Source organism: Pipistrellus hanaki (genome assembly GCF_964339955.1).
Source record: "Pipistrellus hanaki genome assembly, chromosome: 10".
In the NCBI taxonomy this organism is placed as follows: domain Eukaryota; kingdom Metazoa; phylum Chordata; class Mammalia; order Chiroptera; family Vespertilionidae; genus Pipistrellus; species Pipistrellus hanaki.
The window spans coordinates 11,421,657-11,443,521 of NC_140512.1; the positions used below are offsets into that span (position 1 = coordinate 11,421,657).

The 21,865-nt window shown below is 44.2% G+C and overlaps 1 protein-coding gene and 1 long non-coding RNA gene across 3 annotated transcripts in view; one reads left to right on the forward strand and one right to left on the reverse strand.

Annotated features, from left to right (window-relative positions):
• Positions 1-737: 737 nt before the first annotated feature.
• Positions 738-21,865, forward strand: part of ANLN (anillin, actin binding protein) — a 39,318-nt gene continuing 18,190 nt past the window's right edge. Inside the window, exons 1-14 of one of the 2 annotated variants that reach the window (XM_084896839.1) lie at positions 738-1,068; positions 7,933-8,086; positions 8,725-9,036; positions 9,777-10,153; positions 11,342-11,564; positions 12,142-12,329; positions 12,611-12,718; positions 14,655-14,796; positions 15,775-15,885; positions 17,148-17,386; positions 18,059-18,204; positions 18,481-18,640; positions 19,410-19,545; positions 20,129-20,311. In XM_084896839.1, the coding sequence (XP_084752965.1) occupies positions 1,051-1,068; positions 7,933-8,086; positions 8,725-9,036; positions 9,777-10,153; positions 11,342-11,564; positions 12,142-12,329; positions 12,611-12,718; positions 14,655-14,796; positions 15,775-15,885; positions 17,148-17,386; positions 18,059-18,204; positions 18,481-18,640; positions 19,410-19,545; positions 20,129-20,311 (2,497 nt within the window). In that variant the 5' untranslated portion in view covers positions 738-1,050. The remainder of the gene's footprint in view (positions 1,069-7,932; positions 8,087-8,724; positions 9,037-9,776; positions 10,154-11,341; positions 11,565-12,141; positions 12,330-12,610; positions 12,719-14,654; positions 14,797-15,774; positions 15,886-17,147; positions 17,387-18,058; positions 18,205-18,480; positions 18,641-19,409; positions 19,546-20,128; positions 20,312-21,865) is intronic. The other variant, XM_084896840.1, reaches the window with a different exon arrangement.
• On the reverse strand, positions 1,637-21,865 carry LOC311629096. The gene is made up of 3 exons (XR_014796143.1): positions 21,722-21,865; positions 4,711-4,831; positions 1,637-1,942 (listed from the first exon to the last, which is right to left on the reverse strand). It is a non-coding gene; the product is annotated as an uncharacterized lncRNA (long non-coding RNA).

Consider the following 21,865-nt stretch of genomic DNA (forward strand, 5'->3'; position numbering starts at 1 on the left):
AACTGACACAGTGGCTATGTGACATATTTTAAGAAAGGAATCTGACACAGTGACTATGTAACGTATTTTTACAAATGTGAGTAATCTATAAACAATAATCATGAAAAAAACAAAAATCCTGAGACACAGCTTCTTGATCTAGAGGTGGGAAGCAGACCGTGAGCTGAGAGTGGATTTTCCTTTCCCCTGGACCGGTTACCTAACATCTCAGGATCTCCTTTCTCCCAGATGTAAAAGGCAGGATTAAAGTGGATCGCTTTCTCGGAATCCTTCCAACTCTACGGTCCTGGCAGTTTGGACAGGATTTAAAATAGGGGCGCAAATGGGTATAAACTCTTGACAAAGCCTTTTAAAATTGGCTTTATTTTCCCAATAAGAAAGGCCAAGGTGGGTGAGCGGTCATTAACCCCAAGTGTCCGGGGGCGCACTACACCTGCCCCTGAAGAAGGTCAAGCCTGCAGCCCGCTTTGGGTGATGTGAGGGTGGGCGGAGAGGATGCCTCGGGAGGCCCAAAGGTCCAGGGGGATTTCACAGGAACCAAGGGCTCTCAATCCTACCCTCAGGAATGAAGGAAGCGGAACGCCCTAGCCCAGGCCGAGGGGGGGGAGGGATCGGGTGGGGTGAGCGAACGTTGAAGGTGGGGCTTCGCGCCCGAGGCGGTTTCTGTACCAGCAGCACCGCACCTCCCGCGGATCCCGGGCGCCGGGCTACAGGCTGGGGCTGAGCTGGGGAGCGGAGTCACCCTGGGAACCTCCGGGCCGCCGGGGCCACGTGACCCGGTGCGGGGGCGGGGAGAGCGCGCCCCGCCCCGCCCCCACGCATGCGCGCGGCTCCCGGCGCTGAAATTCAAATTTGAACGGCAGCAGCCGGAGCCCGAGTCCCACACCGGAGGCTGCCGGGGACAGGAGCGCAGGCTGGGGAGAGTGGTCCCGGCCCCGGACTCCTGGTTTTCTCCAAGCGCCACCCCGAACCGGGACTCACTTCTTTCCTTTTCCTGAATTTGAACCACCGTCTCCATCGTCTCGCAATCGACACGCGAAGCCCGGGGCGATGGACCCGTTTACGGAGGTGAGGAAACCTGCGGGCGCAGCCGGGCATGACCCTCCTCGGCCCCCACCCGCCCTGCCCACCTCCTGTCAACCTCCGGGACCCCGGGGCGGAGAGCGCGTGCGCAGAGCCTGCGTGCGGGTCCCGCGGGGGCCGCCGGGAGGGGCCGCGGGGCGCCCACCTCCGCGGGCCCGTCCGCGCTCCCCTGCGGTGAAGCCTGGGGAGGGAAGTGTAGAGTCTGTCCGGAAAGGTAGTGAGAGGCGCAGGTCCGCCGGGTTGTTAAGGGAGCGCCCCCTGTGGGGCAGAGCCCTGTCCCCCCGAGAGGGAGGGTGCGGTCCGACGGAGCGGGTCCCGCAGGGAGCGCCGGCGGCTCGCCGGGCCGGGCGGAGGCGGGCGCCCGGGTGACTCACGGTTGCATGCCAACCGCCGCCGGGAAATGGAATGGAGCGGGGTTTGCGGGGTCCGTGCGGCCCGCAGAGGAGCTAGGGGAGCCTCTCAGGATGCGGTTCCCCATGGAACAGTGTTGGAATGAGCTGGTGCCGGAGCCATGGCCTCCGCTCCCGGAAAGCCCAGTGGTTGCTGGGCTGACCGTACACTGAAAGGGAAAGTGGTGGCTGGATGTGTACAAAGCAAGTTTATTAGCCAGGGTGGAGAAATAAACCTTTTTATGTGTGTTTGTGGATGACATCACAGCAGTGGTGCGGTGCACTCCTCTTTGGTCCTGGGGGGCTGAGCGCGGGTTTCTTACATTCTCACTGTGTGACGGTGGGTTCTCCAGCGTGGACCCGCGGAGCTCCGACGGTTCGGGAGTTTTCCTGTGGCCAGCTGTCCACTCTCCTTTCTTCCTCTTTTATAAGGTTGTTGCACAAGCTTCAAACTGTTGTTTTTTGAATTTCTGCAAAGGGGATCTAAACATGTGTCTAAAGAACTTAAATGCTTTGGAGAGTAGTTAATACTCTTTTATTTTTGAAAATGTAGTTACACTTCCATAAGTGTAAAGTATTTAAAAGTTTCAACAGTTAGACTTTACTTGTTTTCAAACAAGACCTAGCGCATCTTTGGGAGCAAAAATTAATATAAGACACTTATTTTCGGGGAAACAGGGTATAAACAGTACAAAGATTGAAATTTCTTTTGAGAGCCAAATTTTTAAACTTAAACTTCTAACGCCTCTTTTCAAAATAGACTTGCCCAGGCCGTGGTATTTTGTGGAAGAGACATACTCAAGGGCCAAAGAGCCACATGTGGCTCAGAGCTGCAGTTTGCTGACCATGGAGTTAGGGCAACAGTATTTTTTCAGGTTCTCAATCAAAACACCAGTTTGCTTACCTTTTTATTTTATTTTACTTTTTAAATCCTCACCTGAGAATATTTTTTTACCATTGATTTTTTTTTTTAACCTAGAATAGAAGAAAGAGGGGCTGTTTACCTTACTTTTAAAAATTCTCACAAAAATCCAGAACACATCTTTGTATTAGCTTTAAAGAATGAGGCTGGTCATGCACCATATTTTTCACTTAATTGAAGTTCTAATGGATATTTTTTTAATGTTACTGACTTAGAATAGGATTCCTTAAAACAGCCCTATGTGATCTGATTTTTTTTTTTTATTCCAAGTAACAGGAACAAAGCATTTTGAATGTTGGCTGAAAATATCACTTAAAAATGTCATTCTGAAGCAGTACAAATCTCAATTGAAAGAAACTTTATGTGAAAGAAACCTTTCATTTTAGCATGAAATGAAATATGTGTTTAGCATGCTCAGAAATATGTATTGTTTAATTTGTATGGTTTGTATTCTGAAAAGTTAGGTCCGTTGCAGTTGGAATAAATGGCTTTGACATCTTTCCTTAATTGGTAGTGAGTGAGCTATTTGAATTGGTTCCAACCAGTAGGTGCTTAATTCTAGCATTCGTAACATTTTTGCACAGTGAAATGAACTGGCACACTGCCTTGTGTGAAAGGACTGAAAGTCAGTGGAAATGACTTTCTCCACGAGCATTCTTATCAGAAGCATAGAGCACGGGAGATGGAGAGGCCATTTTCTCAATGTTCCCATACCCTCCTGCAAGCAGAGCAGATATTTTATTCATCCCAGGGATGTCATGGTTGATCCAAGGCTTGCTTCTCCAGGTAACTCTGGTTGAGAAAGGCGACAGCCGTCCTAAACTCTGTTTTCCTTGGTTCTCCCTGCTGCCACTGGTGCTTTCTGGCACACTCTTCTCCCTGCTCTTCTGCCTGGCAAACCCTGGCCTACCCTGGCTCACACCGATCTCCCTGCTTCGGAGGAGAGGACGCCTTTCACAGTGCTCAGCTCCCTTGCATTTTCCTTTTGAGCATGTTACTTGCTGGCTGTGAGCTTCTCCAAGGCAGCCCTATTTTTCCATTCAGAGCGAGTTTCCCTAACCTCAGGCTCACCCAGTGAGTGCTGAGTTAATATAGGAGAGAGCCATCGGTGCTGCTATTTTACCATCCAGTGATTACACACCACAACACACCACAGTAGCTGTTAAGACATTTTTGCAGTGTTTTCTAATAACATTTCAATGACGCAGGCATGATAACCTCTCCTGCACCCACCACGCAGCAGCACAGGCAGTGTTTCACTGTGTGTCTCCCCCTCCCCCCCATCTTGTTCTTCCCACTGAATTATTTGAAAGCAAATTCTAGAGATCATATAATTTCAGGCTTAAGTATTTCGGTGTTTACCAACAAATGCTAAGGACTTTAAAAGCAAAACATCATCATGCCATCACAGTAACAGTACCTTAGTATCAGGTATTCCGTCAGTGTTCACATTTCCCTGTGTCTCATGCTTTTGCAGTTGACATGAATCAGGATGTAGAAAGGTCTTTCAAGTTTTACATGGACCAGCTGGAAGTAATGACTCCATCTCGATTCATGGGCGAACAAGCAGTTTAAGCAGATGTTTATCATTATGATCTGGTGTGAGCTGATACCGTGTTTCCCCGAAAATAAGACATCCTCCGAAAATAAGACCTAGTACATGGAAAGATAAGACATCCCCTGAAAATAAGACCTAGCGCAACTTTGGGAGAAAAAATTAATATAAGACACTGTCTTATTTTCGGGGAAACAGGGTAGCCTTAAATACTGATGATATGGAGTTAGTTCTCTGACACAAGTTCTTAAAAAGAACAATTGGGTTTTGTCAAAAGAGTTTATAGCCATGGTCAGAAAACTGTGGCTCTTTGGCCCCTTAAGGGTGGCTCTTCCACAAAATACCACAGCCTGGGCGAGTCTATTTTGAAGAAGTGGCATTAGAAGAAGTTAAAGTTTAAAAATTTTGGCTCTCAAAATAAATTTCAATCGTTTTACTGTTGATATTTGGCTCTGGTGACTCATTAGTTTGCTGACCACTGGTTTATAGCAAAGTAAGATCCCTGACTCAGGAGCCCTCGTTTGAATTCTGTCTCTCTTTTCCTTAGCTTCGTGACCTATGTCTTGTTAGGTAACCGTGCCTGGATTTCTTCATCTCTAAACAACAGTAAAGCCAGAGTCTGCCACAGAAGGTGGCTTTTGTTTTTGTTTCTAGGCTTTGAAAATAGTTAATATGTGCAAATACTGGAAGTACTTAGATTAAATCCTACCTAAGTGTTAGTGATTGTGTACTGTGAGGTGAATTTAAAATGATACACTTACAACATTGGTGTTCATCTCTTAATTTGAAGATCTGCCCTCGGGTGATGGTCATCCCAGTCCAAGACGAGCATAGGGAAAGCAGGGCTGGGTGTGCCAAGTCAGAACTTTCTGTGGAGGAACCCTAAAAAAGAAAAGGCTACAATGAACGTTCCTTGTAAAACATCTTTTCTTGTGATAAAAATAAACAAATATGCTGTTACTGTTTTGAATGGAGTCTCTCTTATTTTCCAGAATTGTGACACTCTCTGTATTGAGAAATAATAAGTTAATTTCTGCCCTAGCTGTTTTGGCTCAGTGGGTAGAGCGTTGGTCTATGGACTGACCGGTCCCAGGTTCAATTCCGGTCAAGGGCACATGCCTGGGTTGCAGGCTTGATCCCCAGTAGGGGGCATGCAGGAGGCAGCCAGTCAATGATTCTCTCTCATCATTGATGTTTTGCTCCCTCTCTCTTCCTCTCTGAAATCAGTAAAAATGTATTTTTAAAAAGTTAATTTCTATTGAATCTACTCCGTTTAAGAAGGCAGGGAGTCAGTAATCCTAAGAAAATTTTTGTCACAAATGATTCAAAGTGTGTGTGGCAGACATTGCTTAGGTACTATATGCGTCAGTTATCTTAGATTCATCCATGTGGAGTATCTTATGTCCTGATTCTGTTAATTATCACTATGTTTTATTTTTTATTCCTCTACTGTTTGAAGGAATATACATTATAAACAAAAGAATCTTTAATTTCCTGATACACCATTATAAGTCACATTTACTGAGTTGTTTTTATATGTATATATTTCTTTTAATTTAATAATCTTTGGTACTTATTAGTTTTTATTTTACAGACAAGGAACTTTTTTCTCTTTTTACTTATCTACTTTATTTTTAATTTGGAAAAATTTAGACCAAAGTAGACAATAGGGCAGTTATATACGTTAGAATGACACAACCACATTCTTTTGTTGTGACCCATTGCTCATAGTAACTGAAAGTACACTGACTCACAAGCATTCTAACAGCCTGGGATGGAATGTGGGCATGTCCATGAATGAATATAATTAGGCTAGTTTTGTCGGGGAAGTGATATATTTTATTGCTGGAGAAATGATCAGACATAAATTTGTCTATCACTTTTGAGTTTATGCAAGACTTTTACTTAAAGCGGGAAGGTTTTGTGTTTTGGAAGGCACTTGGTTCATAAATCACCCTTTCTGTGGCAGAGCATTTAGACTTAGTGTCACTTTTTAAATGAACTTTTTAAAAAAATGTTTTTATTGATTTTAGAGACAGATAGAAATACAATAGAAGCATCAATCTACTGCCTCCAGTACACCCCCTATTGGTGATCCAACCCATAATCTGGGCATGTGCCCTGACAGGGAATCGAACCCTTGACCTCTCTGTGCACAGGATAATGCTCAACCAACTGAGCTTTAAGTTAGAAATCATCCTAAGGAGAGGAGAATTGAGCTTTCTTCCCAATTTAGCTCATGCTTAAGAGGAATTAATAGCAATTGTTATTTGCCAAAACCGAGCTGGCTCAGTGGATAGAGCATCAGCCTGCAGACTGAAAGGTCCCAGGTTTGATTTGGGTCAAGGGCATGTACCTTGGTTGTGGGCACATCCCCAGTAGGGGGTGTGCAAGAGGCAGCTGATCAATGTTTCTCTCTCATCGATGTTTCTAACTCTCTCTTCCTCTCTGTGAAAAATCAATAAAATATATATTTTTTAAATTGTTATTCTATTTTAATTAAGAAATTAAAAAGATCAGATTTCGTAGTCTGCCAAGTAGATATCTGTGCTTACAGGGCAGTATGTAAACTCCAGCCAGGAATCTGCACCCCGCACTCAGTTGCATGCATTTGGCAGAGAATTAGTTGTCTTATAGGTCTCGTGTTTATTAGCACAATTCAAACAGGAGCATCAGAGTTCATAAAAGTATTCATAATTCTATGAAATGGCTCATATTTCAACATAAAATTTTTATATTGACATTTATTCCTTTTTTTAAATATATTTTATTGATTTTTTACAGAGAGGAAGGGAGAGAGATAGCCAGAAACATCAATGAGAGAGAAACATCGACCAGCCGCCTCTTACATACCCCCTATCGGGGATGCGCCCACAACCAATGTACATGCCCCTTGACCGGAATCGAACCCAGGACCTTTCAGTCTGCAGACCGACGCTCTACCACTGAGCCAAACTGGTTTCGGCTATATTGACATTTAATTAAATAAAACATTAATATTGTCTGGAGTATATTTTTCCTCTTAGGAAGTGTCTTATGTTTTCAGTTATCTCTTGCTGTTCACCACCCCAGATCTTCATGGCTGTGTTAGTGCTGCTTCTGTACCAAATTACCACAGGCTGAGTGGCTCCAAACCACACCTTAGCTTCTGTACATCTGAAGTCTGATGGGTTTTACTGGGTTAAACTCAGGGTGTTGGCAGGATTGGGTTCCTTCTGGAGGTTTTAGGGGAGAATTGATTTCCTTACCTTCTCCAGCTTCTGGCACCACCTGCATTTTTAGGGTCCTGTCCCCCTTTATCTTCACAACCGCCAATCACGGCATTCTGACCCCCGCTTCCCATGCCACCTCTTCGCTGCCTGGGTTTCCTGCCCCCCCTTTCCTTTGTAAGGGCCATTGTGATTGCATCGGTCCAGATAATCCACGATGGTCTCTCCATCGCAAGCTTCTTAGCTTAGTCACACCGGCAAGCTTCCTTTGGCCACCCAACTTATTCCCAGGACATTAGGATAGGAGCATCTTTGGAGACCATTGTTCTGCCCACCTGCCTTAGTGCTTAAAACAATGACCACACAATTTTTTTAAATATGTTTTTTATTGATTTTTAGAGAGAGGAAGGGAGAGGGATGAGAGAGGAGCATCCTCAATCGGCTGCCTCCTGTACGTCCCCTACCAGGGATGGAGCCCACAACACAGGCACGTGCCCTGACCGGTCATCGTACCGGTGACCCCTTGGTACGTGGGGCGACGCCCAATCCACTGAGTCACACCAGCCGGGCTTTTATTCCCCTGTAATGTTCATAGTACACCAGTAGTAATTTTGATATTGGGGTGCTCATTTATTGGGTCTTGAATACCTTATGATTTCACTTTTTAAATGTATGTAACTCTTTTCCTGCATGGCAATTGGTGATTTTAGAAGTTACTTGCAGTTTTGTGAGCCTTTGGCTAAACCGTATTTTAAACATTATGTATGTATGTAGAAACTACTTGAACGAACCCGTGCCAGGCGAGAAAATCTCCAGAGAAAGATGGCCGAGAGGCCCACGGCAGCACCGAGGACCGTGCCTCTCGCCAAGCGCACCAGAGAGCCGCTTGCAGAAGCCAGTAACCAGCAGCCCCTGTCCGGGGGGGAAGGTAAGACTGGGAGGTAACTGGAGGAGGAAGCCCCAAACTTCCCCGTGATGTGGAAGAATCAGCATCTGGGGGAGGCACACGTCGGCCCCTGGGGAAGACCAGCCTCCTCCCTCTACGTCAGGGTTCTGTTTTATGTTAGGGCTGGACCACTGGGCCGGACAAGAGTTTCCTTTAACCAAGAGTTCGAATTAATTGGTTGAACTTTATTTTCCTCAAGCCAAACTCCCTCAGCTCAGCTGCGTCCCTTTAGGCAGGGAGCTGCATTCCTCCAGCTTGGTTTTTCTTGTCTGTGAGTGAGGTGACTGGGCTGTGACCTTCAACAGACCCCGGACCATTTGCTCATTCTGTGTGTGCACTTTAACTTCCTGCTCTCTTAAATTGTGTAAAGTATTGTACATATATATCGAGAATGTTACTTTTATTTTCACCCGGGTTTTTTAAATAATAAATTATATATATTTTAAATCTCTCATATCAGATTTCTAAGTTAATGAAAGTAGAATTTTACATATTTCTTGTAAGGAAAATCAGTGAAAGGATTAGAGAAACATGGTGTTTTATTAAGTTGCGAAGTATCTCTGGCAAGTTGTACTGTGAGAAAGTATGGAGTTTTGAAATTTTCCTCCTTTTTAATCTAGAGAAATCTTGTACAAAACCATCACCATCAAAAAAACGCTGTTCTGACAACACTGAAGTTTCTAACATGGAAAATGCACAACCGGTTGAGTCAGCTTCTGCCAAACCTTGTTCTCCAAGTCCTGTGTCCCCTCAGGCGCAGCCTCAGGCACCGGCTCCGGCCAGTGATTCCCTGCCCGCCACCCGGGCACCCCGGCTGGGCCAGCAGAGCGCTCCTGGCGCCAGGCCTGAGGCCTCTGCAGCCTCCTCCGTTAAAACACGGATGCAGAAGCTGGCAGCCCAGCGGCGCCACTGGGATAATGACCAGGTGACAGGTATGAATGATATGGGTGGGATGTCCCTTAATCTGTCAGTAAGACTCACATTGGAATGTTGAAAATCATATTTATCAGTTAACACTTGAAGGAAACCGCTTTTGCTTTATCTATATCCCTGTGCGGTCACTTGCACATAGTTCGCTTATCAGTAGTGTGTTTACCAGGTGTGGGGGTGCTGGAGGCACCACACTGAGGAAGGACATGTTTTGCAGTTTCAACTTCAGGTGTGTTATCTGTAGTTTCTGGGGTTTAGCCAAAAGGAGGAAGGTAGTTGGTTAGAAAGTTTTTTTGTTATTTATTTATTTAATATATTTTATTTATTTTTTATAGAGAGGAAGGTAGAGGGATAGAGAGTTAGAAACATCGATGAGAGAGAAAGACATCGATCAGCTGCCTCCTGCACACCCCCCACTGGGGATGTGCCCGCAACCAAGATACATGCCCTTGACCTGAATCAAACCTGGGACCTTTCAGTCCGAAGGCTGACGCTCTATCCACTGAGCCAAACCCGTTTCGGCCGTTTTGTTTTTTTTAATTTGGATAAAGTATCATTGGATTTGAAAAGATATTGTCCCATTTAAACGGCTCGGTGCTCTCATGCATACCAGAGTGCTGGACTAGTTCTGAGCCTGTTAACCGCATTAACGATTCTGAATGGAGTGGTGCTGGTATGTGCACGGACAGTACATGCATCTCTTGAGCAGGGTCGTGAATTCTTTTTCTGAAAACATTCGCAGATGATACCCCTGAAAGCTCCCTCATCCCAGCGATGCCCACGGAGGACAAGGCCGCCTCCCCTCCCAAACCAGCAGAAGCCTCAGCAACTCCCGTTGGGAGGAGGGGCCGTCTGGCCAACCTTGCGGCCACTATTTGCTCCTGGGAAGATGATGTCAGCCACTCATCCGCAAAGCAGAACAGGGCCCCAGGACAGCCTGGTACCGCTTGTTTACCCGAAGCTTCCGCGGCGAGCGGAGCATCTGCTGGCATCAATGGCAGCAGTGTTGCGCAGGAAGCCGCATGCTGCTCCCCGCGGGGTGGCAATGCCTCTCTGAGGGAAGCGCCGGCCCCGAGCGCGGCCGCCTCCTTGCCTAAGGAAGCCGTTTCCAGCTCTGCGGTGAGTGCACACAGCTTTCAATGCAGAGTCTTGCTGCTTATGTTATGAGAGATAATGTACATTCATGTGTAGGTATGTGTTTTTGTAACGTATCTGCAGTGCTTTGTTATTTTTAGAATATTGGTTTCATAGAAAGTAAAAGTCATAACTTTGGGACCTCCATCCCCACCCCAAGGTAAGTGAGCAGTTGAGAACTAGTGCAGCTCCACAGTGCGCACCGTGAGGTGACGGAGCCTTCGTCAGGGGAGTCCGGGAACGACTTTCTCCGTCAGGGTGCGTGTTTCTGTAGGGGCCAGGTGGCAGTTGTCAGCGGTGGGTACAGTGCTTTCACGTATGTCCTTTTGAAAGGTTCCCTTGTGCATGTGCTACCTCAACATTTAAAAACCTTGAAAAAATAAAAAAATAAAAAGAAGGTTATTACTGGGCACTGTCTTTGAGGGTAGAGCTGGGGTTTGGAATTAGCCTGCTCGCAGTCCTAGCCCTGCCTCTTCATTAGGAGTGTGGCTTTGGACAAGGCACTTGTCCTGCAGAACCTAAGGAAGCGTTCTGGGGAGGGTGAGGCGAGGTGATGTGCATGGAGCTCTTAGCATAGGCTTGGCACAGAGTGAGGACTTCACTTATTATCATTAGCCGTCAAATACACGGTACAATAAAAACACACATATGTTTTTATTTTCTTTAAAGGGAGAGAGAAACATGAATTGGTTGCCTCCCATAGCACCCCACCAGAGACTGAACCCACAACCCAGGAATCGAACTGACAACCTTTCAGTGCACAGGACGATGTTCAGTTAGCCAATTAGCTGAGCCACACTGGCCAGGGCTGTGATATGACTATGATAAAATAATACTGACTTAATTAAAATACAAAAAAAGTAATTCAGTTTAACACAGTTAATATCATAAATGTAATAGTGTGATACTATGAAAGAAATTGTTTTTAAAATTATGACTCTGTCCCTCATACTGAATTACCCATCGTTCTATTATGCAGGCTGAACTATACAGTATAATTTTAATTGCAGCATTTTCCAAGTTGATTTTTTTTTTCCAAACCTGTCTTTAGGTAACAACAACATTTTTTCATGAGTTTACATAGGCCCAAGCAAATAGACTGCGTTGTTTGTTATGGGACTGTCTCTGGGTATTGTGAGTGTTGTATTTATCCTAAGTATTTTCATGTTTCAGAAAGCTGCTGCTTCCCCTGTGAAAGCTTCTGTATCTCTCACCAATGCTAACAATTGTGAGGTACGAAAACCTGAGCGACTTCAAAAACCTCCTGCTAGTCCTTTGAAAACTGAGGTATCAAAACCAATCGGGAAGTCAGCCGAATCCCAGACAGTTCGGCCCAAAGAAGAAGTAAATAGAGAACCTTGTCTGCAGTCTAACTCTAAAGACAAATCTACAACAGGTTATGTATTTTTTAAAAATTTAAAGTTTTCAGGGTTTCTGTACTCAGCATTTTAAATACCCAGTTTGAATGGTACAGTGTTGGTTTGCCAGGACAAGTGCCGAATGCTCCGATGAGACGTCTTCAAATTCAGCTTTAAGTGGTAGAGTGACTGTTTATTAGTGTAGACAAATACAGTCACTGGTCAAGGTATTTAACCTGCTAACATCTAAGCAGTTTAAACATGTTTTTCCTTAGAGTACTGTGCTAGATACTTTCCTCTGTACTTTTAAAATATATATTTTTTGTTGATTTCAGAGAGGAAGGGAGAGGTAGAAACATCATACCCCCTACTAGGGATCAAGCCCACAACCCTGGCAGGTGCCCTGACTGGGAATCGAACTTATGACCTCCTGGTTCATGGGTTGATGCTCAACCATTGAGCAACACCACTTGGGCATATACTGTTTACTTTCTGAATGAATAATCTTAGTGGAGTCAAAGTGCTTTGGAACTGTACAGGCATTTAGAACTTCCCCATAGAAATCATAATGGTTACTTATTCTGAAAAGCCCCAACAGTATGGTGTTTTCTGTAGGAGCGGGAGTCAAGCCGTTTCTGGAGCGCTTCGGAGAGCGCTGTCAAGAACGCAGCAAAGACAGCCCCGCGCGGAGCACGCCCCACAGGGCCCCTGTGGTCACTCCAAACACCAAGGCCATCCAGGAAAGACTGTTAAAGCAAAACACATCCTCATCTACTACCCACGTAGCACAGCGGCTCAAGCAGGTGCGTACGTCCTACTGCCTTCACATTACCCATGCACGGTCTCAGCATGGAACTACGGAAGTCAAGTCGTGTGTTCCCATACCATTATTTTTGACTGGTTAAGTAGCATCTTGGTTCTCTGTATTATGTATTTCAAATTAGAAATACAGTTGTCCTGTATTCCTTTATATTGTGACTTTTTTCCTCTTAAAACTGAAGATAAGCAAAGTTAGTAGTGTTTGGATATTATTTTTAAACCTTCTGTTGGCTCTTGTGTAAAATAGAGCTTTTGATGATTTTAGGAACGTGAAAAAGAACTAGCATGTCTTCGTGGCCGATTTGACAAGGGCAACTTATGGAGTGCAGAAAAAGGCGAAAACTCAAGAAGCAAACAACTAGAAACCAAAGAGGTAAGTTAAACAAATAGGCGAGTGATGATGAAAAGAAGAAGTAAAGCTCTGGCTCCAAGCCAGGCCTCTGGTGGGCGCAAATAAAGTGCCTGGGATGATTTAATCCTGACGCTAACCCTTTTCTGGGTGAGGGACTAAGCCCCAGGGAGGTAAATCACCCATGCAAATGCACAGCTGGTGCGTGGGGAAACCAGGTCTTCTAACCAGACTCTCTGCCCCCGCCGCCTCCTTTACCACCATGTTTATTCTTGGGCCCGATCCACAATGGAAGGATGTGGCTCAGTGGGTTTGTCTGGCACTGTGTTTTCAAAGCTATGATTTACACCTTTGAGAATGAATGATGTTGCTTTCCATTACCACCACTCATTTTTCAGTTACTCAGCTAACATTTGAGTGCCTATTGTATACAAACCCCCAAAGCTCTTTACTCTCCAGGTGCGCTCAGCCATTCTTCTCACTTCTGAAATGTACTGCCCTGCCTTCCTCTCATCGAACTTCTTGCTTATTCTACAGTCTGCAGCACAGTATTGGATAATGTGCTGTGTGTTTGTACATCAAACTGGCTACTAGCTGTGTGTGCAAGTTACTGAACTCTTCTGTGTCTCAGTTTTCTCATCTGTAAAATGGAGACATTAGTACTGATCCTAGAGAGTTATTGGGAATATCAGATGAGGCAATGATGTGAAGTGTGTAAAATAGAAAGATGACTGACACATGTGAAGCTCTATGGCAGTATTCACTGCTGTTCTTATTTCTACTCGTGGCCCTAATCACAACCTTTTCAAAAGCAAACAATGATGTTTCTCTTGCATAACCTTATAATTATTTAATAAATGACTCAGGTAAAGGAATATTTTTCTTCTTTTTTTAAAAAAAATGTCTTGATTTTAGAGAGGAAGGAAAAGGGATAGAGAGAGAGAGAGATGAATGAGAGAGAAACATCTATAGCAGGGGTCCTCAAACTTTTTAAAGTGGGGGCCAGATCACGGTCCCTCAGAGAGCTGGAGGGTCGGACTATATGAACTACTAATTCCTACTGTAACACCTTGGCTGCGCTCACTGCCCAAAAAACCTGGCGGGCAGGATCAGACTCCCCTGGGGGCTGCATGTGGCCCGCGGGCCGTAGTTTGAAGACCCCTGATCTATAGGCTTCCTCCAGCACCTCCATCTCTTCCCCCAACCCCCTCAGGATTGAACCCACAACCCTGGGCATGTTGCCTGACCAGGAATTGATCCAGTGACCTCTTAGTTCATGAGTTGACACTCAACCACTGAACCACCTCTCTTTTCCTTTTCTTATGATCTGTTTTTGTCCTATGTTGTTTTCGTTGCATTTTACCCATAGATTAACTGGTAAGTGGAACCTGCGGGGAGGAACTGTCCCTAGTTGTTTTTTGTTAATCCTCACCTTCGGATATTTTTACCCCATTGATTTTTAGAAAGAGCGGAAGGGAGTGGGGAGAGAAAGGGAAAGAGATTCACCAATTGGTTGCCTCCCTCACGTGCCCCTGTTTAGGGCTGGGGCTCGAACCTGAAACACAGGTTTGTGCCCTTGACTGGAATTGAACCCGGGACCCTTCAGTCTGCGGGCTGATGCTCTAACCACCGAACAGCCGGCCGGGGCGTCCCTGGTTTTACAGATGTGGGCTGTGTGAGAGACACGGGAGCTGTTTCCTTCACACCTGATTTCACGGGAATCTTTCTCTAAAGCTGAACCTGATGCAGATTTCCATTCTCCCTGCCTCCTGGTCCCAGTGACTCACGTCCTGAGAATCCCAGAACGAACTCACGCGGAGGGCTCCCGTTCTGAACTGTCTGTTTTGTTCTAAGGAAGCTTATGTAGAGCAATGACTGTGGTTTGTTTCATTTAACGACACACAGAAAGACAAAAGTCTGTTGTTTTGAGGAGTAAAATGTATCTCTTTGCTTTTTGCAGGAAATTCACTCTCAGAACACTCCCCTCAGAAAACATCAAGTTGTTTCAAATACCCCGTCAGGTCCAGTAAGAGAAAAGGAAAAGGCGGAAAAGGCGGCAGGAAAGCAGACTCCAGCGCAGCCCCCCAGCCCAGAGCCCGCAGGTCTGTGCTTCCTCCCTTACTTCACTCCCTGAGCTCTCAGTCCGCCAGAGTCCTGGAAACTGGGTTGGAAGTCAGAAATGCTGCTCTAGTGTAGAAAGGCAGATCCGTTCCCTCATGTCCACCACTTGCCTCTTCTGGCCACGCTCTGCTTCTCTCAGTGCTCTTTCCAGAGTGAGAATTCAGCCTCTTGGCACGAGTGTGAATACTGCAACTTGTAATATCTGTTGAACTGTGAGGTGTGCATGCTCTTTAAGTCAGCTTCTCTGCAAGTGTGTGCAAGTTGGAACCAGTGTGCAAAGGTGCACTGTGTGCAAAGAGATGATTGTGGCCCGTGTAATGGTAATACATGACCTAAGGCAGTCAGCAGCAGCTTTAAGTAAATGTGCTAAACCCATGTAATCACATGTGCCCCTGCTGGACGGGGGCTTCCGAAGCTTTGCTGACTGGAAGTGGTGAGAGTGGCTTCTTTGTTTTGTTCCTGATCTTAGAGGAAGAGCTTTCAGTCCTTCACAGGGGATAGTGTTAGCTGGGGGCTTTTCATAGAGAGGGGTCTAAGTGTGTGTGTGTGTTTAATATATCTTTATGCTGAAAGTGTTACAGATGTCCCTTTGTTTCCCCTATTGACACTCTCCACCCTGCACCCTCTTTCAGTGTTTTTATCGGCACTTTTTAAAAAAAGTAAAAAACAAATTGCAGAACAGCATGAAAGTGTGATACCTGCTGATAAAATAAAAGGCTACTCACTTAGGTCCCCACAGGGGGAAACTGGAAGAGCAAACCATAGACTGGTCTATCTGTGTCCCTTCCTCCTAGAGAGAGAAATGGGGAGGTAGGGGAGGACAGCTGTTTGTGGGTATTCTGTACATTTCTAAATGTGAAATAAAAAAGCTTTGTAATAAAAAAGATACAGAAGATTCTATAACCAAAAAGTTCCGGGTTTTTAAAATATTAATGTGGTTTTCCCTAAAACTTTTTTAGGTTTCACTGAATGTGAAATGACGAAGTCTAGCCCTTTGAAAATAACATTGTTTTTAGAAGAGGAAAAGTCTTTAAAAATAACATCAGACCCAAAGGTTGAGCAGCAGACAGGTTGGTTTTTATTCTTTAGTTCTTACTAGCACTAAACATATTATGAGAAATAATATAATAGTAGAAGCACATATTCCACTATATGCTGTTCTATATTTCTTTTTATTTATTTATTTTTTAAAAAAAATATATATTTTATTGATTTTTTACAGAGAGGAAAGGAGAGAGATAGAGAGCTAGAAACATCGATGAGAGAGAAACATTGACCAGCTGCCTCTTGCACACCCCCTACCGGGGATGTGCCTGCAACCAAGGTACATGCCCTTGACCGGAATCGAACCTGGGACCTTTCAGTCCGCAGACCAACGCTCTACCACTGAGCCAAACCGGTTTTGGCCTATATTTCTTTTTAAAAATTATTTTTAAATTGATTTCAGAAAGGAAGGGAGAGGTAGAGGAGACAGAAACATCAATGATGAGAGAGAATCATCCATCAGCTGCCTTCTGCATGCCCCCTACTGGGGATCAAGCTCACAACCTGAGCATGTGGCCTGACCAGGAATCAAACCTTGACCTCCCGATTCATGGGTCCATGTTCAACCACTGAGCCACGCCAGCCAGGCCAGTGTTCTATATTTATAAGTGGCTTGTGGTTTTATAATACTCTCTCTCTCTTTTTTAACTACAAAGAAGTACTCTAGCCTCCACAGAGATAGAGGACTGAAACAGTTCTCTTTAGGTTACGGACCCTGTGAAAACATGGTCGAGCCTACCCTCGCCTGTCACAGAGGAGGGAGTGCACAGCCTGGCACCTCCATGTACTGTCGGGGAGCTAGTGGCCCTGAATGCACCTGTGAATCCTGCCCTAGGTGACTCTAATGTCTCCTGTTGGTGACTGCTTCCTCCAAGGCCGGCTCCCACCATAGGAGAGTCATTTGAAAGAACATGTTTCATACGTCTGAAGCTTTTGGCTCTAATCCTGGGTTCTTAATAATCTTTCTAAAAATAATAATAATCTTGCTCACCCCCAAAGCATTGGATCAGCTTTTGATAATTTCCACTTTATTTATTTGTTTACTTTTTGGTTCTTCTAGCGTAATCGAATTTTTCCACTTTTATTGGTATGAAAATATTACTAGGAATTTGAAAATAATTTTGGTTTCATGTGTTAGTAAATTTTATTATTTTTTGTTTAGGAGGTGCTTTTCATTAGGGCTTTCCCCCGTTTACTTAGTAAGCATGTGAATGTTAGATCTTTTCTGCTCTCCCTCTAATATTTAAAGGCCTGAATCACAGCATGCGCCTATTGAAATATCTTTCAGAAGTGGTACGTGAAATCGAGATGAGCGTGGACGACGAGGATGACATCAATAGTTCGAAAGTGATTAACGACATCTTCAGTGATGTCCTGCTGGCAGGCGAGCTAGATGCGGCCAGGAGCCCAGAGCAGCTGGGCCAGGCAGCAGCCGAGAGCGGGGAGGACCAGGAGGATGCGCTGAATATCTCCTCCATGTCGCTGCTCGCTCCGCTGGCACAGACAGTCGGCGTGATAAGTCCAGAGGTAAGAAAAGAGGAACCAGGCTCATGAAGAAACCAAGAGGCATTGGGGCCCCCTTTTGTTTTAGTGGGTACATGGGGATTCAGAGCCGGGGGAGTCTGCAAACCTGACTTGAATGCTCTTGAAAGAGAGCTTAAAAGTCCTCCGTGGTTCCTTTGGCCTTAGACAGAATCCAAACTAACACGGGTAAAGGCCAGGCATTGGGGCCCAGATCCTGGCTCTGTCAGTTCCTGATGTTTATTGGCCAGATCATTGACCCTCTGTCACATCCACTCATCTGTTAAATGTGGTTAAAAATAGTACCTGCATCTTAGGGTTGATGTGAATATTAAGACATGTTAGTATTTTGGTACTTAGCACCAGACAGATAACTAACATTTATGAGAGCGAGCTATATTATTAGCTATCATCCTGTATTGAATAACTGCAGCTTTGTTTGGAAATTGATTAAATTAGAACTGTTTCTAAAGAGGGTTATGAATGTAGGTTTTAGCTATCTTCAACTTTTATTTATTTATTCTTTAGAAATTTGGTTTAGTTTTTGTTTTTACGATGCATCAGTTGACTTGTACGGATATTTATTTCCTCATATAGAGAAGAATTCATTGGTCCCTCAGAATTATTTAGAATCAGTGGCATCCATAAAACCTATTAATACCCACTGCTTCCCTGCAGAGTTTCGCTTCCTCACCTAGATTGGAACTGAAGGGCAGTAGCACACATGATGAGAGTCCAAAACCAGGAAAGTTCCAGAGAACCCGTGTCCCGCGGGCTGAATCTGAGGATAGCATTGGTTCTGAGGATCGTGACCTTCTGTACAGGTGAGAACGTTTGGGGAGGCATTCACTCACAGAGGGTCATGGTTTCGATGGATACAACAAGTTGGATTCTCTTGTAATTGTGTTACTAATAGTTAACTTGCCAAAAACTTGGGAATCACTTCTGTCAGCTTCTCTTTCCCCCAGTGGCATATCCCATTCTGGTGAAGTGTCTGCTGACATGTTGCAGCAGCAGTATCCAGTTCTGCTGAAATGCTGAATAAAAGATAGTGCTAGTGTGTTGCTGGATTTCTAACAGAGTGTAACTGTTTCCTGAAGCATCGATGCGTACAGATCTCAGAGAGTCAAAGAAACAGACCGTCCTTCAATTAAGCAGATTGTTCGGAAGGAAGATGCTACTTCAAAATTGGAGGGGAAAAAGAATGCTGAAGAAAAGAGCGTCTTTCCTTGTCAGGTTAACGTCAAGCAGAAAATGCAGGTGTGTGCCTCCGTGGCCGGGTTTGTGGTGGTTCTTTCACGAGACTGAGCGTGAGCACGAGGCCCGGCCTTTCCTCTCTGTGCCCTGAGGGCCTGGGACAGTGTCTGACGCCTGACGCCCTGATCTCAACAGTTGCTCTTGAATTCAGTTTAATTGGAGAAAGGCTCTCTTTATTAGGAAAGTTGGAAGCTTGTTTGATATTATCGAAATATTTTTAAACATGTTTGTCCTAAATATCCTTAAAGTGTAACTATTAATTAGATGATGGTGAAATGTGCAATTTATTTTGTTCTTAAATATTCTTTTACTGTAAGGAAGACTTTAAAAAATTGCACCATACATGCAGTTTAAATAAAATGAGTCAGATAATATCTGTCTCTAGACTGGGATGCATTTGAAATCATGCAACTGTGCAGAGTATGCTGAGAATGAATATATGAATATATTTACATCCCATACATCCCCACACTCCCTCTGTACCTTCCTATCCATCTGTAGCTAAAAAAGGGTGTGACTTTGTTGGGCCTGGCCCCAGTTATAATTTTAGTAAGTATGAGTTGAAAATCTTCTCGTAAGGAAGAATGTTGATAGTGTAATTATTACAGTATGTTAAATGCTCTTGGTGCAGAGTTAGAAACTTGAATGGTGAAATTTGGACTTTCTGGAAATTTTGGAAATTATTGAATCAGATTGGTTATAATCCAAGTTTCAGTAAGTGAAAGTGGTGACTGAGAATGTGGGTTTTCTCTCCTCTCGTGGGTCTCACCAGGAACTCAACAATGAAATCAACCTGCAGCAGACGGTGATCTACCAGGCCAGCCAGGCCCTGAACTGCTGTGTGGACGAGGAGCACGGGAAGGGGTCCCTGGAAGAGGCCGAGGCGGAACGGCTGCTTCTGATCGCAAGTGCGTGAGGCCCAGGCAATCCCAGCAGGCTCAGCCAGGAAACACTTCACCTTGAATGGGCCGACACTCTAATTGTAGAGACAGGGCCTTTTCTGATGACCTGGTTCAGTCCATCTCCTCTTTGTTCTGGATAACGTCTGTGGCTACCCGCCATGCGAAAGGAGATGTAGTTTGCATGAAAGGACAAAAGAAAGGGAAAGCGTTTGAAGGCATGCAGTTGTGCAGAGTATGCTGAGAATGAATGTATGGATATATTTACATTCCCATACTCTCTCTGTACCTACCTATCTATCTGTAGCTAAAAAGGGTGTGAATTTTGTTGTGCGGGTTTGTACGTGTGGTGATGAATGGTGGAAAGATTATACCGCACAAGAAAACTGACCAATAGTGGAAGCATTAAATTATTGGAACTTGGTAAACAGATGACCAATTAAGGTTTTTTCCAACTACCTCTACCTGTTTCTATAAAGAATGTTACTGATTTCATCTTTGGGCTTCTGTACTGTTGCCACATAATTGGTCTCATTTAGAAACAGTTGCAACTTTTAATATTTGAAATATTAACTTGCATCATTTTACATAGCTGAGAAGAGAACACTTTTGATTGAGGAGCTGAATAAGCTGAAGAGTGAAGGACCTCAGAGGAAGAATAAGGCTGGTCTCCCCTGCCAAAGTGAATTTGTCCCATCCAAAGGGTCAGTCACTTTGTCAGAAATCCGTTTGCCTCTCAAGGCAGATTTTGTCTGCAGCACAGCTCAGAAACCAGGTACGGAGATTTTCTTTTGCCTGCCTTTTAGATCGTATGTGTGATTTGAACCTCACCTAGCTTAGAGTTGTGAGAATGGGAACCACTGGAGGGCATGCATGAAGCTACAAAGCTCGTGCCAGGGGGCTTTTAGATCCTTTTGTGAAGATGTGTGTAAGAATAACCAAGGACAGTTCATATGGGAGCTCACTGTTCCACATAATAACAGACAAAGCTCTAACTGAAAGGAAGGCTAGTTAAACATAACTTTGAACATAAATCATTTTCCTGCAATGAGCTGTCCTGACATAGCAATCAGTTTCATTAATTTTATTGTGGAAAGTATTTGGGGCATCTAAAATGACTCATTTTACTTACTTTATTCTATGTGAAATTCATCTCATTATAGAAATTTCTATAAATTCTGAATTTATAGAATTTGGGGGAATGAAGAGCCCCACAGTGGACATACTTGTATTGAACTTTTATTCCCTTTGCCCCTCTAGATTGAATAACTAAACTTTTCTAAACTGCATCTTCTCCTAAAAGTCATTATTAGCAGTGGGTAAAGGAAAATATGGCACGAGGATCTGAAGACAGGCAGGGTGATTATAGCAAGCTTAAGAAAATGAACATTTAATAAAGTTCGGATTCTTTTTAAGGTTTCTTCAAATATTTGTGCGAAACATTCTTTTTGAGAGAGAGGAGGCCTAGACTAGGTGAGAAGTGAATTTGAAGTGCGAGGAAAGTAAAGAAGGGACCTTTATTTTTTTATTTTTTAAATATATTTTATTGATTTTTTTACAGAGAGGAAGAGAGAGGGATAGAGTTAGAAACATCGATGGGAGAGAATCATCGATCAGCTGCCTCTTGCACAACCCCTACTGGGGATGTGCCCGCAACCAAGGTACATGCCCTTGACCGGAATCTAACCCGAGACATTTCAGTCCACAGGCCAACGCTCTATCCATTGAGCCAAACCAGTTTTGGCAAAGAAGGGACCTTTAAAGATTTGAGCATTTTGGCAGGAAAGAGGTAGCCTGAGTTCTAATTCTTGTTGTTGTCCGGTTTTGGTGGGCTGTGGGCAGAAACCTGTTGGCCATTTAATGTGTATCTTGAAATCTGTGGTTAATTAATGATAAATAGTGAAAAAATAGTTCATGTTTTCATTAGAATTTGCCTCTGAGGAACTTTCACAAGTACAGTATTTTTATCTCAGTTTTGAAATACAGTAGTACATACTCAGATACGTGCTCAGGTACATAGCATTGAGTTGTATACTGTTAGCTCAAGAACTAGGGGTCCCTGGGTAAAATGGGAAGCCAGCAGAATTTGAGGGGTGTGGCGCGAAGTTATTGCGATTCCCATAGTGGGAGAGCCCGTGATGAGGCTTGTTCCAGAATTAGAACCATCTGCTTATGTCTTACTTACCTTTGTGTCTGGAAAGTTGACTTTGGAAAATTTTCAATTAATTTTATGTAAATCAGTGCAGTATTCCAGTATTCCTCTGGTCTTCAGAATGCTGGTTACCTAAATCCAATTCTGCTTGGTCTGATTCTGTGACGTGATTCCTTC